The sequence below is a fragment of the Melopsittacus undulatus genome, chromosome 1 (assembly GCF_012275295.1).
Source record: "Melopsittacus undulatus isolate bMelUnd1 chromosome 1, bMelUnd1.mat.Z, whole genome shotgun sequence".
Classification (NCBI taxonomy): domain Eukaryota; kingdom Metazoa; phylum Chordata; class Aves; order Psittaciformes; family Psittaculidae; genus Melopsittacus; species Melopsittacus undulatus.
In genome coordinates, this window is record NC_047527.1 from 120,670,919 (window position 1) to 120,691,112 (window position 20,194).

At 40.9% G+C, this 20,194-nt stretch overlaps 1 protein-coding gene across 2 annotated transcripts; it reads left to right on the forward strand.

The window, feature by feature from the left end:
- Positions 1-325: 325 nt before the first annotated feature.
- On the forward strand, positions 326-9,348 carry CLDN12 (claudin 12). 2 transcript variants are annotated; one of them, XM_031052548.2, is made up of 3 exons: positions 326-563; positions 3,258-3,325; positions 5,365-9,348. In XM_031052548.2, the coding sequence occupies exon 3, from the start codon at positions 5,387-5,389 to the stop codon at positions 6,122-6,124; it is 738 nt and encodes a 245-aa protein (XP_030908408.2). In that variant the 5' UTR covers positions 326-563; positions 3,258-3,325; positions 5,365-5,386; the 3' UTR covers positions 6,125-9,348. The 2 variants fall into 2 exon arrangements, with proteins under 2 accessions (XP_030908408.2, XP_030908409.2); XM_031052549.2 differs by lacking the exon at positions 326-563 and adding an exon at positions 865-910.
- Positions 9,349-20,194: the final 10,846 nt, after the last annotated feature.

The following is a 20,194-nucleotide window of genomic DNA, read 5'->3' on the forward strand; positions in this document are numbered from 1 at the left end:
GGTCTAATCTCACACATAAATGGGGGAGGAGGGAAGGACTGTGATGAGAACAACCTTTACTTAAGCCGTGCATGAAGAGTTGTGTTAAATAGGTAAGCTGTACGGTAACTTGTGGGTTAAGGTAGACACACTTCAGTAAGTGAAGAAGCAGCAGCAAACGCAAGCACTCCACATCTACCACGGCCGGGCCGGTACCCGCCGCCCTCCCGCATAACAGCTGCTTTGGGCAGCAGCCACCGGTTCCTCGAACGTTAACCACGCAGCGCCCTACGTAAGGAGCGTGGTTACAGCACCGCCTTTCCCAGCCGCGGACACCGTGCGCATCGCAGCCTCGGGGAGCGGAACACACCTCCTGCAGGAGCCGCACCGACTACCGCCCCGCGGGGCACGCTGGGAGTTGCAGTGCGGCCGCGGGGGCTGGCGCTGCGACGGTGCCGGACTAAACCCACAGCCTCGCCGAGGCCTCCCGAGGGCCTGAGGGGAGAGGCGTTCCGGCGGGTGTAGGCCGGGCAGCGCCGCGGCGATGGTGCTTTCGCGCTGTGGCCCCGTGCCCTGACAGGAAGGTGAGCGCCGGAGCGGGCATGCGGGTGGCGGCGGCTGCCGGGCCGTAAAGGGGCTGATGGGCCGGCCCGGTGCGCCGCTGTTGATGGGGCTTCGCTGTCAGTGGGCCGGCGGAGGTGGTGACTTCAGTGTCTCGCCCGGTTGGCAGTGCGGCAGGTCGGGAGCACGGACACCCGGTAGTGGTTGGCTTTTGCCGGGCAGGCGGGGCAGCAGCTGAACTGCGGGGGGGGGGGGGGGGGGGGGGGGGGGGAGCGGTTAGGGTTTGTGTTTTCCTTTTACGGCCTTGGCTGTCGTCATCTGTTTTTCCCAAGTCAGCTGGAACCCGTGCTGCAAGTCAAGCTGGAAAATGGTAATGTATTAACTAGGAATGCTAATTATAATCCTGTGCATCTGGATTTAATTTAGTAGGAGTTTTGTAAGACTTGGAACTGTGTGATGGATTTCCAGAAGAAGAAAATGTGACTGGTGGTACTGGTTCTGTACCAGTTATTCCCAGTTATCTTGAAATAGGATAGCTGTTGGTCTCCAGTTGCAGGTGGTCAGTTATACAAAATTCATGATTTTTTAAACTTATAACACTGTTGTGGATAGGTAGAGAATGTGTTTGTTTATAAATTGTTACTGTGACCCCTCCTGCAGAGCTTTACAGAACAGCAGTGGTCTTCTTAGGGCTGAGCTGGCCTTACTCATCACTGAATTATGGCTCTAGTAAAGGCCTTTTTTTTTTTCCTTCTTTGCTTAATTTTTGTAGCTTGTGAGCAGGTAACAACCTACCAGGTTTTAACTGGCTTCAGCAAGCATCTCTTGTTACAGCAGCATAGATCTTTAAAATAGGAGCTGTAGCAAAATCTGTCCCTGAAGTGGTATGAGGATTGGTAACATTGGGGGATAGGATACAAAAGCTTTGAATATTAAAGCTGTAAGATCCTGGGGATATGCAAAGCTTGTGTTTACAATCCAGGACAAGACAGTTTCATCTGCCCTAGCCAAAGTGTGCTTTCTTCTCTTGGACAGCTGGTTCAGGAGTGGCTGAGGTCCTTACCTGTGCAACACCACCAGTAACAGAGAATAAAGTCAGATGGACTAAATGGGTAGAGGAAGATAAAAGAAACTCCTATGGAGTTTCAGAGGACTCCATAGAGGACTTTCAGAGTTAGATGTAGAATATTCCATACCTGCTCTGTATCTGTTTGTTACAACAGCTGGTGGCTGCAGGCTGTCATCATTTAATGGGAGGGACTCTTGGAATGGGCAAGGCTCCTTTTCTGACACGTTTGTTTGCCAGTACTCATTTTCTACTTGATTATGGTTGTTACTGAGCACTGGCTGGTGTGACCCTGCAGAGGGAGAGCTGCATGTTTATCTTAGCTTTGGTTGCTACTTAATGCACAGAAAGCTTAAAATTGCTGAGAAATACTAGTGAATAAAAAGAGCAGCTCCGAGCCATACAGTAATACTTTTTTGAGACCCAAACTTAAAAAAATACAAACAACTCAGCTCTGCTGCTTCTCCAAATGCAGTTGAGAGCATTGCTGCTGACCTCTGCAGCCTTGCATAGTTATTGTCCCCAGATTGCTGTGTTTATTCATAGCAGTATTGGCTGATTAAGTTGGTAGTGGAAATGCTTGATTTGATTTTTGCCTGCATTTCTGTGTCTTACATGTGATAGCATTCATATTGGAGGACTCCAGACTTGGAAATACACTTTCTTGTTTAGTGAAAGATACGGGTTGCGTGAGTGTGTGCTGTCAGGTCTCTCTCTTGCCTAGAGGGTTTAATAGAAGAAATTCTTTGATGTTGCACTCCAGGAGACTACACATATATAAATGTTAGATTATTTCAGGGTTTGGTATAGGTTATTTAAAAGAAATTCAATGTCTTTGTACCTGTTAGTACAGAAAACTCACCTTTAGATTGTAGCTCTTAACAGTCACATAATTACATCCTTATATGTCCGACATAATCATAGAATCATAGAATAGTTAGGGTTGGAAAGGACCTTAAGATCATCTAGTTCCAACCCCCCTGCATATCCAGCAGAAAAGCCATTTTCCCATTATGATCTGCATAATTGCTCCTGGGACTCAGTGGTGTGGATCTCATATGGGTGTAAAGACTCCACAAAAAAAAAAAGATCCTGTATCTTCCTCTGGGAAAGCTGGACAGCCATTGAAAAGGCATCATTGGTACTTCCTTTGTGTAGAAGCCAGGAAGGAATAGAGAACCACAAGTATATAAACAGTTCAGAGTCTGTTTTGTTCTCTCTCATTAAAAAAAGTTGCATCCCCCTCTCCCTGCTGTTTAAGTGCAGCCTGGAACCTCACATCTGAAATAATAATTTTATGTGAATTGGTGTGTTTGGGGGTTTATTTTGCTAGAAACATAAAACCGAGGATCTGAAAACCTTCGTGTCTTGAAACACCCTTGAGAAAGGGAGCTGTTTGCACCCCTCTTATCTGTTCCATAAAGACAGAGATGAGTAGATAGAAAGAGAACATGCTTCTGGGAAAAGGGGAAAAAAATGTAGTTTGAGCTTTGTTTTTTAAATAAAAGGAAATTGTAGAAAGGTGCTGAAGTCAGCCTAATGTGAGCATATCTGAGATTCCTTATTTCAGAATTACAATGTAAACACTGTTGCTTGAAACAAATGCAAGAAACTAATATGATGCTGACACCCTCCTTGTTCTGTTTCTTAGATCCAGTAACGCCTTTCTTCCTGCTTCTAGAAGTTGCTACGGTTTCTCTTGATTTGAACACACTGTTGGTAAGTACACTGGATCAGTCTTAATTAAGGCAACATTTATTTTGTAACTGACTTAATCAGGGACCTGTAACTGGAGCTGTAATTACAGCCATAAAGCTAGCAAACCCAGATAGAGTGATCATGGATAACTTACCTACAAATTCACTTTCCCTTGATACCTCTAATGGGAAAATGAGTTATTTTCTATGTCTTTCCTAAGCCAAGAGAAGCACTAAGGACTCTTTAATTTTATTTTAAAAAAAACAAAAACCAAACAAACAAAGAAACAGAAAACAAACAAAAAACCTAAACAAACAAAAAAAAAACCAAACAACACCCCCCCAAAAAAATAACCCAAAACCACCACCACCAAAAAAAAAGACCTCAACCAACCAAACCCAAAAAATCCCTCAGCAAAGCCCAGCCAAAATCCCTACCTTACATTCCTGGTGCCTCTACTAAAAATAAAGTATGCAGGGTCGTCTAAGCACACATGGCAACCATAGGATGAACTAGAGACTAAAGTCTTCTGCCTGTGTAACTGGTACAGCAGAGGTAATGGAAAAATACAAATTTCCCCATGCTGTCTGAAGTCCTGGCAGTGTAGTCCTTGCCATAAGTGTACCTTGGTGACATAGAAGGAAAGAAAATACCCCCTTTTTTCTCATCCACCCTCTTGTATTAGCGAATATGGATGAACCTTGCATCTGGTTTTGCCCACCCTGCATTAACTCTGCCCAGATTTTCATAACCTACCTTTTCAAATTAATTTGCACAAACCGCGGGTTTCTGAAAATGGTCACTCCTCTGCTTATTCCAGCTGCTTCCAGTATATGTGGAAATTCCTCATCTGAAAAGTTCCCTGGGCATTTGATGTTTGCAGGTGTAGAAGGAGAGTAAGGGATCAGATCGTAGTTCTGTGTGGCTGCAACCATGTCTGCAACCTTTCTGAGATACAGATGTTAAGGTATTTGTGTATATATTAGGTAGAGCTTCTGGTACCTAAAGAATTGTTTTGTGAATTTAGACAAATAAGCACAGTGCAATGTAATGATTTTGAAGAAATTTCAGTAGTTTATGACCAAATGTCACTCAGTGAGAATATTGAAGGTACTCTCATTTTTAGATACTATAATTTTTAGTGTCTTGCTTCAGATATATTCTGGGGTTGATGATCAGTGCTGTTATGGATTAGGCTTCTTTATCTCAAGCAGCCAGAGGAGGGGGTTACTCAGACTGAGTCTTTTTAAAAGACCCATCATTGAGACTGTTTCCCGATATCCCTCCAGATAAGAGACTGTACTGGGTACGCAGACAGGGGTTATATTGAAAAGGAAGCAGTGTTCTTTAACACTTGTTTTGAAGAGGAAAATGTGACCCCTGAAAAGCCATCTTCTTTCTGGAATTGCTTGCATTTTGGACAGCTGCTTTTGGAGGCAGACATACTGTGGAAGAACTGCTAACTGCTTTTGAAAAAGTCACAGTATGTTAATCAGCAGAGTCTTCTCTGCTGCTTTGCAGCTCTCATCAACAATTTGTTCTATAAATAATATAGATGATGTGTATAACTGTGTACATATCCATTCTTTGTCCAGTCTAACTGTGTTGGGTTTAAGCAATTCCACTTTAAGGTAGGACTTAAAAATCCTACTCTGATATTACATCTGAGCTAAAGGACGAGCTGCCAATTGAGAAGAGGTGAACTTGACTCACAGTCAGTGATTCACTTTCTCCACCTGAACTCTGTAGAAGTCCACACAGTGACACAAGATGAAAGGCTGTGTAGAATTACATGTTCAAGCGCTCCTTTTGGATTTTGATCACAGTGAATTTAGGAGTCTGTCAGCTGAGCAGTCCTAACAGTCTGTGAAAGAATCTGGTGTTTCATTAAAGCATGAACTTGGTAGTGCTACCTCCACATAAGGGTGTAAGGCAAAGAACATGCCAGAGAGTTACTGCCTACTAGCTGCCACACAAGTTTATTAACCTGGGATGAGTCAGTGTTAGTCCTGTGTCTGTAAACTTTCACCTACTGATTTTTTTTCCCCTCTTCATTGCAGGAAACGACTTCCATGAGCAAACATGGGCTGTCGGGATGTGCATGCAGCGACCGTCCTGGCCTTCCTCAGCGGAACCGCCTCAGTAGCTGGACTCCTTGCAGCAGTTCTTCTTCCAAACTGGAGGCAAATGAGACTGTGCACATTCAACAAGAATGAGAGGAACGTGACAGTTTACACTGGACTTTGGATTAAGTGCGCTCGCTTTGATGGGAGCAGAGACTGTGTGATATATGACCCACAGTGGTACACTGCTGTCGATCAACTGGATTTGCGTGTTCTTCAGTTTGCCATTCCACTGAGTATGTTAACTGCTGTCTCAGCTCTGTTTCTCTGCTTGATTGGCATGTGTAACACAGCCTTTGTATCTACTGTGCCAAACGTCAAACTGGCCAAATGCCTTGTGAACAGTGCAGGCTGCCACCTCGTGGCTGGCCTCTTGTTCCTGCTTGCATGTGCCATTTGTCTCACTCCATCAATCTGGGTCATTTTTTATAACAATTATCTGAACAGAAAATACGAGCCTATCTTTAGCTTTGACATCTCTGTGTTTATTGCCATTGCCAGTGCTGGTGGTCTGTTTTTCACTTCCATTATGCTGTTTCTGTGGTACTGTGCATGTAAAAGTCTACCTTCTCCTTTTTGGCAGCCCCTCTATTCCCATGCCCCTAGCATGCACAGCTATGCCTCCCAGCCGTATTCTGCACGCTCTCGCCTCTCTGCCATGGAACTTGACATGCCTGTTGTGACACATGCAACTTAAGAAGACAAACTCTTGGAAGCCAAGTTCTTGTGCTCATTCAGACCGTGAAAATTGCAGGCTTGATTCTCTCTGCTGCCTTGTGCTGAGCATAATCATTTGTAAGGTCAGGTTTCCAAAGGTGCAAAGCGATGGAGCCACGAGTTTAGCAAACCTCTTGCTGTTCTCGTTACTTCCTGACCAAATTATTTTATGTTTTGTTGTTCTGTTTTTTTTTTTTAAACTCTGAGCTCACTACAGACAAAATTGCTGCTACTCCTGAGACATTATACTAACAATAGCGCCCGTTCATCCTTCTGATTACTGAGGTCAGAGCAGGTGTGAACCTCTCTGCTATTTGATAAGCTACTGTTAGATTCTGAGCTACATAGGTGGACCCTTGCACCCCTGCATTATCCAAATGGAGGCAGTGGAGCCGGGTGGAAGGAGTTCAGATTTTCATGTTCATCTAGACACACATATTTTAAGATGTGATGTATGAAAAGGGTATTTGGCAGACTAATACAATTCTGTAGCAGTCTGTTTTCCACTGCGCACACAAAAAGCTACCTGCTTACAAACTTCTGTAGTGGAATTAGTGTCAAATTACCCTTTATTTTCAAAGTAGCTATCAGAAAACAAAAAAACGATTTAAGTAATAATGTTGTTCTGTACTGTAATAGCATTTTGTGAATTGCTAGAGGCTAGAAACTTTTTTTGTGATTTTTATTTCTAGTCTTTTTTACTGAGTTAGCAAATTCATTGGATCTATTTGGTGATTAAAAAAAGCCACCTGTATTTTTAAAATTCTGTTTAGAAGCTTGAATATCTTATATGAAGGCCATCTTAAAGATGGATTTTCAAGTAGGCTTTAAAGTATTAGTTCTGGAGAGAAATGTCACTTGCTGCAAAATGGATTAGGAAAACCATGAAGAATTCTGAAGGCTATGAAAGATTCTTTTGGAACAGTGTACACAAGCTATAACAACATCTCTCTAGGAGGGGGATTATAACCCTGGGGAGAGATTTTTAAATCTAGATTTTATTTTTTTTTAATGTATATACAAGTAACAATGAGCTTCTGTATTTTTCAGAGTCATTCTTTATGGTTGTTGGACTTTTCATACTGTAGCTGATTTAATTACCAGCTTAACCTTTTGAGCCTTTTTCTTTGACACCTTTCAAGTTGAGCTATTTCAAAATCCAGTTACTTCCTGTGCTGCCACTTCACAAGTGGAGAAAGTTTCCTATTCCTATTTGCTGTAAGATGAGGTTTTGAATAACTGGTTAACTTCACCTTGTAGCTCTGCAAGGATGAGGAAGGATTACAAATTCCCAGTCTGGGACGTCTTTGAGTCATATTTTTTTTCCTTCTAAAATGCAGAGCAAGTCGGCCCTAAGGATCAAAGCTTTTCCATATGGGCTCTGAAATTACCTGGAATTTTTATGACAGTGAGTTGAAGAGTGTTAACAATTATGGCAAGTATTTGATTTGCTCACATTTTGGTGAATTGAGATCTTGTGTTGAAGACCTCATTCCAGTAAGAAAGGTTATTTTGGTGGATGGCATTCTGGAGCTCAGTGGATATTTGTATTTTATTAGCCTCAGAACAAATTTGCTCTGCTAAATAAAAAATAAAAAAAAAAATGAGGAATTCTTAATTCCAGTTCTGTAAACTCACTGAAGGCCCTGAAAATGAGTTCAATTCTTTTCCCATGGGAACAAATGACTTGCTGGGCAAATCTTCTGTGTTACAATCTGTGTGATAACAGTGTACTAAGAGGAATCATGTGTTATAGCTGATGGAGCTGGGATTTCAGCATAGAGTAAGGGAGCTGATCCCTGTCATAAATTCCAGCATAGTCAGGAAAGTAATAGGCCTTTTGGACCGAGTGCTTGATTAAATTGCAATCTAAGGAATTAACACTGTAGATGATAAAAAGCACTTGAGAACAGAGGCCTCTAATGTTACATAAATTTAATACCCTCTTAGGTTTATGAGACATAATGTTAGGTGAAGTCACTTTTTTAATTGCTTTAAACAAATCATGACTTGCATGGGATTAGAATACACATAATGACATGCAAGCCAGTTGTTTCTTCAAAGCTGAACTTTGCTTTACAGTTACTCTGTCCAACCTCAGATTCTGTTGCTGTTTCAGCTGCCCATATTGTTAGATGCTTTGTCAGGTCAAAGCAAAGGGACTGCTGGTTTGTGATTTAATGTCTGCTTGCTTCTCCATTGCTCTGGTGTCTCTTCTTCTTTGTGCCTTGCTTATGTTATGAGCTGGTCGCTGAATGTTAGTTTACAGTCAGTACCTGGTATGCTTTTTGAATTTACATTGTTATCATTTTGGAGGGATGAGGAATACATCTCAGTAATTTTAAAAGCAGCTGAATCTTCAATATCTCCAGAGCAAGAAAGGCAGCCTGGCAAACTGATGTTTTCTACAAGAGAGTAAATGCAGCCAGTGTTTTGTTCTGTACACTTTAAATAGCAGATGTCTCTGACAGCTCTTTTGTATTTGTTGATTTTTATGCACTAAACTTTCAATTGATATTTGCTGCTGCCTCAGCTGGTAAGTTTTTGCTTTGAAAATTGTGTCTTTCCAAAAATCTAATAGAGCCAAGGTGTGGGAGGTTGGGATCCAGAAGTTAGTGGATTCCAGCACAGTTTTCACTTAAGGTCATATTTATAAAAAAGACTGTTGCATCCTGTTGTATCACTGAGGCACAGCTGGGTTTCTTTGAACAGTGCTGTTACTGTGAGTTTCTGCTGGATCCCAAGTGAAATTAACTGGAAGTGCTGTGCTTTATTTCTACTCCTCTACAGAAAGAGGTGGCCAACCTGTGACACTTGAGCCAGGGGCCACTGCAGCAATTCTCTTGCGAAGATTACCATTGTGCCCATCAGCAGGGCTGGGGAGTGACAGGACGCCTGGGATTTGGGCGAGCAGGACCCATGTCTCCTGCAGGGACCAGCTGCTGTGAGTGATAAGTAGCTCTGCCACTGTACAGCTGCTCTTTCCTGGGCACTTTGTGATGTACAGGACAGGCCTCTCTGGTCCTTGAACACAGGAAGCCATTTATTTGTGGCTGATGCAGTCAGAGGGTGCTCTGGGATTAGAGGAGCCTGTATTTTTTTCAAGTAATTCCTGTCCAATTTCTGAAGTTGTGTTTAATTACAGTGTTGGTTCTTTTTATGTGAAACAAGATGCATATTTTTAATAAAACATTCTCATACAAATGGAAGTGATTTTCATTAATTTTGGGGAAAGCAGTAACTGCTAGAATATCAAAGCCTGCCTGTTCTGGTACTGTTTGCCAGACTGTTTCAGATGCCTTAGCAGGTTCAAAATGTTGCTTATATTGCATGTATACTGCAATTTAACTCCCTAATTTTACAGGACTCTTGCTTTAAACAAACAAACAAAAAACAACCAAACCAAAAAACTCAACCCTTCTGCCACGCTCTGCAAGCTTGACTGTTTATAATTTACTTATAAGCTAGTCCTAAGAAGTTCTAAGAGTCCTTATCGCTTTAAAAGAAGGAGAGTGATTTCTCTGAATCTAGAGACTTCCCTTTCTCTGCCTGTGGACAGGATGCACACTGGGAACCAGTATCTGTTTCAGCACCCCAGCAGAGGCAAAGTATTGGCTGGACATGAAGAAGAGTGCAGTCCTCACCCTGTACCCACAGCCCTGTCTCTCCCCTGTCAGTTCTGCTACTCATGCAGCCATCACTTAACCAGTGCAACTTGCAAGCCCAGCTGGAACTTCTGAGCTGGGTTATTTTCTTCCTAGTATGGTAAGATTTGCACTGTATCGGTGTCAAACAAAGGCAGTGGTGGCACTAGCCATCCTGCCCTCTGCTGTGCCTGCTGTGCTCTCAGCTGGAGAATGCTACTGCCTTCTCTGTGAAAATTGGTTGAGCATCGCAGGGACAATCCAGGTTAGTGATGATTCATTCCCATTGTGTGCTGCTGCTGTCAAATGCAGCTCAGCAGCATTGTGATGACTCCGTGCTGAGCCTTTGCCTTTGAACATTAGAAATGCTGCTGCCAGGGTGAAGGTTCACAAGTCAACCTGGATTATTTATGCAGAATACAGTAAGACTTGCTGGCAATTCCTCTAGACTTCTTGTATTTTGGTGTTCTAATAAGTTGTTCTTTCTATCTGTTTGGGGAAGAAATGTTTATACAAGAACAGTTCTCATGGAGTATGCACATGGAGTATAAAGCAGTTGTTGCCAGTACTACAACTCACTTGGGGTGGAAAAATGATTTTATATTCTCTGCTGTTGTGGGTTCGTTTCCTTCTTTGCTGTTTTTTCAAGACAGGCCTCCTGTTTGCAAGAGCTGGTATAAACCTAGGGGCTGGTTGGGTGTTGACATAAATACTGGGATGCAGAGAACTCAGTTTCTCCCAAAGCATGGGAGAGACTCATTTTACTTATTTTTCATATTAAAATTCCTAAAAAACTACCCCATGTATCTGTGTTTATTGAAAACAAAACTCTTGGCAGATTTTCCTCTGGTTTATTTTGCAGGAATTGAGCACAGATGTGGTTTAGCAGGTATGCAATGTTACTTTTCCCTTTGTGTGTCTACTGAGCAGGCGGGTAACATACCTTAGAAGGGGCATAAGCTTTTTTTGTATGGTTTTTGTTGTACTGCTGCATCAGCCTTCATCAAGCTGGACATGCAGAGGCCTCGTCGAAGGGTAAGAGGGTGGTTTCTAATTTCAACACTGCTTTCCATGTGTGTTCCAGGCAGTCAATTTGCTCATTCAGGTATTAGGCATCTAGGGTTGGGGGCTTTGCATTTTCCATGCAACAGCTGCAAGGGCATGTAAATGCTGAGCACAGGACAGTAGAAATTGTGGTGAGCTGGAGGGTATGAATGGTTAAGGCTGTTTGGAGGAGAGAGATCAGAAAGCTGGACTTCAAGAGCAGGGTAATTGTCCTAATTTCAGTTCTAATAAAGAGAAAAATAGGTAATTAAAGCTCTAAGTATTTGAACAACCTTCAAAGCACCAAAGACTCACAGAATATGATAAGCAAACTTTGAAAACAAAGTGTATGAGTATTGCCCAAGAGGATGTGTCCTTGAGAACCATGGATTTTGGTCCCAGTGCAGAGCACCACTTCCTAGCTATATCCCATGCCAGAAGCTGCTGTGTAGCCACTGCTGCCATTGGTGGCATTTTAGCATCAAAGCCTGGCACTCGCCAGCCTCTCTGTAGTCTCACTACCGTGTGTTACAGCACTTTCACTAGTCAGGGGGTCTGTAACCATTGATACTGCACTAGTTTTCTTCCCAAAGCTACAACGTATTCATAAAGACATATGTAAGATCGTTTACCAATTCACATTGAATTATAAATAAATACAGTTATGCCAAAAAGAAGGCTTTCCTAAAAAGAGGTCCTGTATGTATTTTAACTTACTGCAGACACTTTCTGACGTACTGTTGAGAAGTCTTCAGCATGTGAGGTTTTTGGGTTTTTTTTATGAGCTTAGGCAGATACAGTGTGCTGTATGGATGAAACCCCAGTTTCTTGCTGCTTTTGTTCTTTATCTTCTTCACTTATTTAGTTTTCAGCATCCCAGATGCCTAATCTGGTTTGCCTCCTAGTCATGAGCTCTACTTCCAACCTCAAGGAGGCAGTGGAAATATGTGAGCAGAAGTAGAAGGGCAAGATGGCATGCTTGATGCCTCATGAAGTCTTACTCTCAGACCTTTGTTTTCTCACTTACTGAGCAATTTACATAAGAAGGACTGTGTTAATTTGATTTTTTTAAGGTGGGTTGTGTTTATTAATTGTAAAAGTTGTTGGAAAAATACTGCATTTTGAGAAAACCCACAACATTAGCAAGGCAAAAATCATGTTTCAAAATATTTTAAGGTTTGTTCCCTTTTCATTTCATTCTAATTCATTTAGTAAAAGAAGGTGTGGCAAGGAAAAAAGATAATGAAGCCTAAAGAGTTGACTTTTCACTTGAACATGAAGATTACACTGCTTTAAACTATGTATATCTTAAGAAATTAGTAAGGAAAAGAGCTTGTTTTTTTAATAGATAAATACTGCCAAATATTAAGATACTTTCATCAGCTTATAGGTTAATCCAAATGGTTTAGTATTATCTCTGAAGACTCAGTATTATGTATCACATTATTGCACTGTTTTTACTCCTTAATCAAGCCAGCAAAGATAAAATACTCAGGTTCTTCTATTGCTGTGCTAAGGTGTTCTGCTGGTGGATTGGATTTCCTGGCCAAAGTGTCACCTTGGAAAGTAGCCAGCAAGGAATTACATTCTCATAAAACAGGCTCAATAGAAAGGCTTTTATTTTACAGTACAGCTGCCTCTTCTCCTTGATTCAATTATACATCTTCCAGAGAACACAGGCTCAGTCATCAACAAAAATATTCACCTTTCTGCTCTTAGGCTTTGGTGCAAGTACCTTCATATTTAACTTGCCATATACAACTCTGACCAAATGCTGTTGACCTTCACAACTGCAGAAGTGAGCACATTTCCCTTCCAAATAATCCCAACAGTCAGTTTAACAAGTGAGGGGAAGCTGGCTCTGCAACCTTGGTGGTACACAGACAGCCACAACACATGAATCATTGAGTCATAGCATACCAGGTTGGAAGGGACTTCAGGGATCATCTGGTCCAACCTGTCTTGGCATAGCATGACCTAGACTTGATGTCCCAGCACCATGTCTAGCTGAAGCTTAAAAGTGTCCAGCGCTGGGGAATCCACCACTTCCTTGGGGAGATTATTCCAATGACAGATTGTTCTCAGTGTGAAAAATTTTCTTCTTGTGTCCAGTCATGAGGTTTCTGGCACTGCAGCTTAGCAAGCACTGAGGTGCTGGTGAGGCTCTCAGCTGTGCTTTTGTCAGCTGCTTCTGGGTTACAGAGTTCATAATTTATTATGGTACATCAGTTCCAGTTAGTTTGCAAGTACACTTTCAAATGCCATGTGGCTGCACCTTAATTAGCCAAGGAGTTGTGAGAATCTTGGGAACATCTAATCCTAGTGGCTGATGCCTGTATGCCTCATGTGAGGAGTCATCTGAAAGCCGTAATTCTTTCAGGCTCTCAGCACTAATCTGCTTAGAGTTCTTGTAGAAGGTCTTGAACACTGGGCAGAGCAGCATTTGCTTTGACTAGATTTCACTGCTCATGGTAAGATTCAAATGTGTCACAGACTTTCTGGTTTAAAGCATGGGAACTGAATTCAAAAAGGTCTTATTGGATAGATAACATGAAAACAATGCAATTTGGTGAAATACAACTCTGAGCTGCTTGAGTATGCATACGGAAGTACAAAAACCCCTGCATCTTTGGAGTTTGACTCTTGAGTCAGCTAAGTAAAGTACCAAAGTTCAGATTTCCCTCCAGGAGGCGTCTTTTACAAGACAATGTCTTGGGCAACCCCTTCTTATTTTTGCAGGGCACTAGAGGTGGCCTTCAGTTCTGCAGAAGCTTGTGTGTGGTCTATCACAGATAACACAGGATTTGCTTGAATACTATTGTAAACTTGTGAACTAAAATTGATCGTGCTTCCTGGGCTGATTCTGGAAACCATTTTTTCTCACAGCTGCTTTTACAATGTTTTACATTTCATTTTGTTATTGATAATTAATCCACTACTGTAGCAATTTAACACCTTTTTTTTTTGTTTATTTCTGTGCCCAGCTGTCACAACTTTCTCCTAACAGGAATAAACACAAGTTCCTACTGGCTAAAAGCTATTAATATGTTTTCTTGAGCTCCTGAAGTTCCCTATATGCCTTAAAGTGATTATTATGTTTCCGGAAAATATTGTCTGTGTCCAAGCGTCATGCATATTATATCTCTTGCTGGACAAGTGTGTAACTGTGAATGAATATAAGAAGGAAGAATGCAGCAGAAAGAAAACTTCCTTTTCCATTGGCACAGTCATGGAGGAAAGCACCAGAAATTTGGCTATGAGATTTAAACTGAAAATCCCCATTCAGTATATGATTTCAGTCATGAACAAATCCCACTGTCTAGATAGAAATGATCTGTAAATGAAGACAACAATTTGATCATAGTTGCTTTGAAAATGTCCATTGTACAAAGGCAAATATTTGTAAACTCCTGAATTCTCAACATCACAGACTCCTACCACAAGCAAGGAGATTTGGGCAGGATGCTGTGTCCACTGGAACACTTGTAATGCTACAGAACACTTGCGATGGTACTGCTTTCTGAAACAGTAGTTCTCTGCTTTGGATAATGCCAGTGAGTCTATATTGTTAGACTAAGTATCATAGTAATTAATACTAACTTCTCTGTTTCTTCACTTCTTCAAAGGAGCAAAATGTAAGTACATTTTTTTACTACAGTCAAGATTCCAGGTTAAGTTATTCTGGGATATGTGCTGGAATTATACATTCCTACTTTTAGATATGGGGATTTTAGAAGGGATTCCTTTTCTGCTACAGTGTAGAACTAGCATTGCACAAAATTCCTGGACAATAACTAGATACAGACAGTACTTTCATAGCTATATATCATTCTGAACCAAACTTGAGTCTGCAGCAGGGGTAAGAAAAACTGAAGTGCTGACAAGCCAGGAAATACATTAACTAATAAATTAAGAACAAATTAAGATCCAGTGTCCAACAGAAACAGTATGCCAACTCATATGATATAAACTGTGAAATGTCAACAGACAGTCTGATCTCCTCGCAGTTTAGAGAATGGACTAAATAAAAGCATCTGTATGGGTAAATACTTCTCCCGTCCTTTGGCATGCAATTGTTAGTTGATCTTTATCAGTTTTAACAAAAAAAAAAAAAGTTTTCAGATGTTAGATAAGGCCTGGGGAACAGCAGTCAAGGGATATTTTCTGTCAGTTTGTTAAGCCAATAGCTTAAATCAGCTGGAGTTATTCACTGGTGGAGTTCAACAGGACCCTTCTTTTGTTGGGCTGCTCCATTTTGTGACTCTTCTACTTATCCTACCCCAACTGACTGTAGCTACAATGTCCCTCTTGCCCCAGCTACAACTGAGGAGATTTAGTAAGGCAAACCCAATGATAAATACCAAACATACAGTTGTGTCATTATATTAATTCATTCTGGGGGATAAAGGCAGAATCTTGGAAACATATTTCTTTAGGGAGCAAGAGCAATTTTAAACAGCAGAAAGCATAAGAGCAAGATCTGTATGACATTACAGCTATGTTCCAAGGGATAGCCTGTGCCCAGTTAAACCACAAGACAGAAGGCAACCCACAGAAAATCATGAGTTGCCTATCTTATTTCGCAGCTGGATGAATGCTGTTCACAATGGCTTTCAACAGAGGTGCTGTGGCAAGAGCTGTGGAATTTCAGTTTTATGTGAGGCATATGGATGAAAATCAAGTTGTCCTTTAGCTATAATTGTGGTATAGCTAGGTCTTAATGTCCTTGTCTGCACACTTACTATGCTAAAGTCATTAACTCCCTGGGTGGTCCAGGAACTTCTCAGCTAGTCCCTGCATGGAAGAGACACTCAACTGACAAAGTGACAGACCCAGTTCCTCAACACCTTCACAACAAAGGATCTGTCTAACTCTTTTGGGAGATCAGCTGGGGATTTCAGACAATTCTGAGGATTCCTCCCAGGAAGCTCCTGCCATTCCAAGACCAATTTCTATGCCTAAACATGTCATTTAACATCCTGAGTGAAGAGTATGGCCCTTCCAGAGGCTTCTGATGGTACTGGGTCCTGCTGCAGAATGGACCAGATTGTACATAGGTAAAATGCTTGTAAATAGTCTGTAGAAACTGTTCCTCTAGATGCAGAAATGGACAGTCTTTTTGCACATAGTTAACACAGTAAGATAGTTTAGTTTAAAATACTTATAGTAATGAATAATGCATGTGCTGAAGAAGTTACACAGGATCAGGGCCCAGCTGGGATGTGAGCAGAGAAGCTGTTAAGGAAGTCTCATCTGATCCAGTGACTCGTGTTGCTAACCAGACTGCAACCAACCAGCCTGTGTGGGAGATCCAAACAACACCCTATGCCAAGGTCCAAATCATTAGGGTTTTTTTAAGCAAACACTGATTTTTTTTTGTGCAACAATGCTCAGCCAAAAACTTAATCAGCCAAATTAGTCTTTGTCTAGCTAAGTTCAATGGTTTTCAAAGTAAACTCATTAGCCCTGCTAGAAGTGATCAGTTCAGTACATATTATATTAGAAAATTCATTGCTCTCTGCTGTTTGAAATACTAGAGAAGACTATATGTTAACAACTGTTTATGCATCGCCAAATTTTACTGAAATACAAGTTCTGAAGCACTTGTCATTTTGGTCACAGTAGTATTACAATAAATGTAGCAAGAGACTCTAATTCAGTCTGACTGCTATTTAGTACTATTAACAATTCTGCAAAACAGTGCACATATAGCAGTGCTATTCACACCTATTCCTTTTCCAAAACAAACCTCACATGTAACATGAACTATGAAGATCAGAAGGGAAAATTTTTCATATATGCCTTTACTGATGAGACTGACATTTTTATATCTCAGTATAGTCACAAGATAATTAAGAAATTATGTAGATGCTTTTTAAACAGTGTGCTTAACCCCTGAGTATTATGTGTTTGGTCACCTGAGTATTGTGCAATGAAAACCAAAGAAAATCAGTTGCTACTTACCACCACCCTTAGCAAAGATACTGTCCTGATCCTGTACATTTCCCTAGGTTCCCTCTTTGAAAACCCAAGATCACCATGGGTGCAAATCTTACTTCCATGACAGCAAGGGCCCACATCAATTGAGAAGACTGGCTTTAACTGTCCCAATAGAATTCAGCTGATCATGTCTGAATTTATTAAGACCATGTAACAATCAATTTAATCCCTGGTTTAATCTCAGGTTTGCCTGAAAGATGAAACTGGGCCATTGTATTTATAGCAGAATTGCAAAACCTGAAAGTATATCACTTCCCCTCTATACTTCACTGTTCTAATCCCTGCAAATATATGATGGCTTGACTTCACAAATGAAGATTTCGGAAAGGCTTTACCCACACTTACTACAAGTGCACTGATGAGTAAACCCTTCGGGACTGCACAGTGGATTTTTTAGGTGACGCACAGTGTGAGCAGAACTGGCCCTAACCTTTACACCTGAGGTTTATCTGCCAGGGCTTAGTGAGCTTGGATGGTGACAGCAAAGTCTGAAGGTCATAGGTTTAATTAGAGTGTCCTTCTCTTAGATGGAAGGCCTTACAAGGCTAGATGAGCTCCATCTGCCCGGGTTTGAAGTTAAAGTTGTCCTTCTCCTAGGATGGTTGACTGAAGGCTAGTGAGCCCATCCTGCCCATGGACACACTTTGTCTGACCCTTCAGTTGAGACCTATCTGGCATGGGAGACCCTACCAGAGGCATATGCCACCACCAGCATAGCCCTCAGCCTCACAAGGGCACGCAAGCTCTTTACCCATGACAAGTAGGTGTCCGTGAAAGAGACTGCAAATATATACTCTCTGTCTATTTGCAGGACTGGAGCTAATCTGTTTATAATACCACTTCTAATTATTAGGATCTCTAGGAGTCCTGTTTCAGTGAAGATTATTTATGGAAAGGTAGTTATTATAAAACAGAAGGTGGATATTGAACTGGAAGATCTAAGTTTCTTTATTTGACCTTTAGAAACAGCTTGAAATCATGGCTCCACCTTTTCCTCTCTAAAATGGTACTATTAATACTTTAAATTTAAAGAACATAGTTGTAAGAGACATCTTATTAAAATCTGAAAATGCTCTTAAGGATGACTATATAAAGGTGCACATTTTTATTCAGTAGATCTGCTCCCTGTAAGTATTTAACCACAGTTAGTACTCCACTTTAGTGAAGTACTAAACCTCATACGTACCCACTTGCATATGTACCCCATATGTACCCACATGCAAAAGCCTTAATATGAAGCTAACATGCATTTAAGCTAGTCCTGCAACTGATGAGGGGAAAAAAGCAGTATTCCTTCTTTTTCTGATTGGGATATTAGTTGTGTCCTCACAATTTCTCCTCTGATGTGCCAGCACAGCAATTTGGTCCCCTGCTCAGTGACCCAGATAGGGTATCACGATCTAGCTGAAAAACAAACTTTCAGCTGCATCAGTTCACTATAGAATTGCAGAAATGTTTTTGTTCATATACCAATGTTTGCTGGATGTACAAACAAGCATTCAGGGAGAGAGAAGCACAGACTGCTCTTTGTGGGAACACTGATCTAAGTACCAAATTGCAACCTGAAGATACTTTCATGCTCTGCCCAGCCACAAACTAACAAACCCCTTTTTGAACAATATATTGCTGATGTAAAATGCTGTTTATGAGGGTCTATAACCATAAGCCCAATGCAGCAAAGGAAAAAAAAGTGTCATTCTAATCACTTGCGTGATTTGCCAGCTGAATTATTTACACATATTGTAATCAGGCAAGCTGGGTAAACTCCAGTGATGAAGTAATACTGTCATTAGGGGAATCAACTGACACACGCACTCTTTGTAACTTGTATGTCAGCTTTGAGATTATTGGTAATAATAAAATATAAATCTGCTAATAAAAAGAAGACAAGACTTCAGCCCTATCTGTTCTTTGTTCAGCTACGTAATGAATGGCTCATTCAGCTGTTCTATCACAAGGGAGGAGCTGGAACAGAGATGAAGAAAGGGGCCAGAGCTGTTGCTGCAAATGCGTATGTAGAAACACTGTTCAAAACCTCAGGCAGCATCTACAGAGCTGGCAGAAAAATCCTTGTTATAATTTGAAATTAATATAGACTTACAATAGAAAAAAAGCAAAATCTGTTTAAGTTCTGAGATGTTGTTTGTAATCTTAATACATACTGCTTGTTCCAAACCCAGTTTCTTGGTAGATCACTTTTTCATGTCTTCTACACCCCATTTCCTGGGAATTTATGTCTGCTGAGGGAGTGGTTACCTAATCAGGGGAAGAAAGTGATTAATTACTGTAGGTATTACTGTTATTCCCCTCTCAGCAATAACAAATCTGTGTCAGAGAAGGTGGATGTAACCATACTTCCAAAGAGTTCTAAGCAAATTCTTTTCTTTCCTCCCCTCTCCGGTAACTCTTTGCTAAAGCTAATAGATACTTTATTTAGAACAACCATGCTAGAAACAACTCATGTAAAAATCACAAACCCTGGCTTGGAATTTGAGCTGTTTTTTAAGAAGTTATTCTTCACTGAATACACAAAACCATCCAAAACTAAGATACAAAAAAATGGCTAGATGACTTCCCTTCTGCCTCAAACACAATTCAGTACATTTAATGAAAACCATGTGGAATATAAAATCAGTTTTTGTGGAAAAGAAATGTAACAAGAACAGCTATATAAAGTAATTTCAAAGGGTGCTTTTAGCTCAATATCTGTCCTAAAATGGCAGTCAACAACAGATGCCTAAGGAAGAATGTCAGAATAAAGCAATCATATGATGCATCTTCCTTGGCAGTTGCTCAGAGCCTCTGACAGTGTGGTTCAGAGACTTTCTGAACCAGAGGTGTTATGGTATTTAATAATTGCTAGCAGACATATAATGAGAAAAAAAATATCTTTTTTGGACTACTCTAAACTTTTAGCCTCCTTAACATCCAAAGACAGAGCTTCACAATTTAGCTATACTTTAGGCATTTTATTTTCTTCTAAGTACTTTGTTTTTAATCTTGTACTTGATAACTGTGCTCAGTGTCCTCAAAATCTTGTCTTAGGAAAGGCAGTCATTCTGTGTTCATTTTTCTGTGCCACTCATGACTTTACACATCCCTGTCACGTATCTCCTTAGCTATAGCCTATTGAATTGTAACTATGTATTTAAATAGTTCTTTATCTCTGGTAGTCTTTGTCACTCATCCCCATGTCTTTACTATCCCAAGAGTATATTTCAAGTGACTCAAGAATACAGACAAGAAAAAAAAATATTTCAGAGCATCAAGATTTACAGACTTAAACATGTGGCAAAACACGGTCTTCAGATGTCCCTGCTCATTGCAGGGCAGTGGAACTAGATGACCTTTAAAGGTCCCTT

Excerpts from the sequence above, each read along its gene's own strand:
- CLDN12 (XM_031052548.2), top strand. The coding sequence starts at position 5,387 with ATGGGCTGTCGGGATGTGCATGCAGCGACCGTCCTGGCCTTCCTCAGC.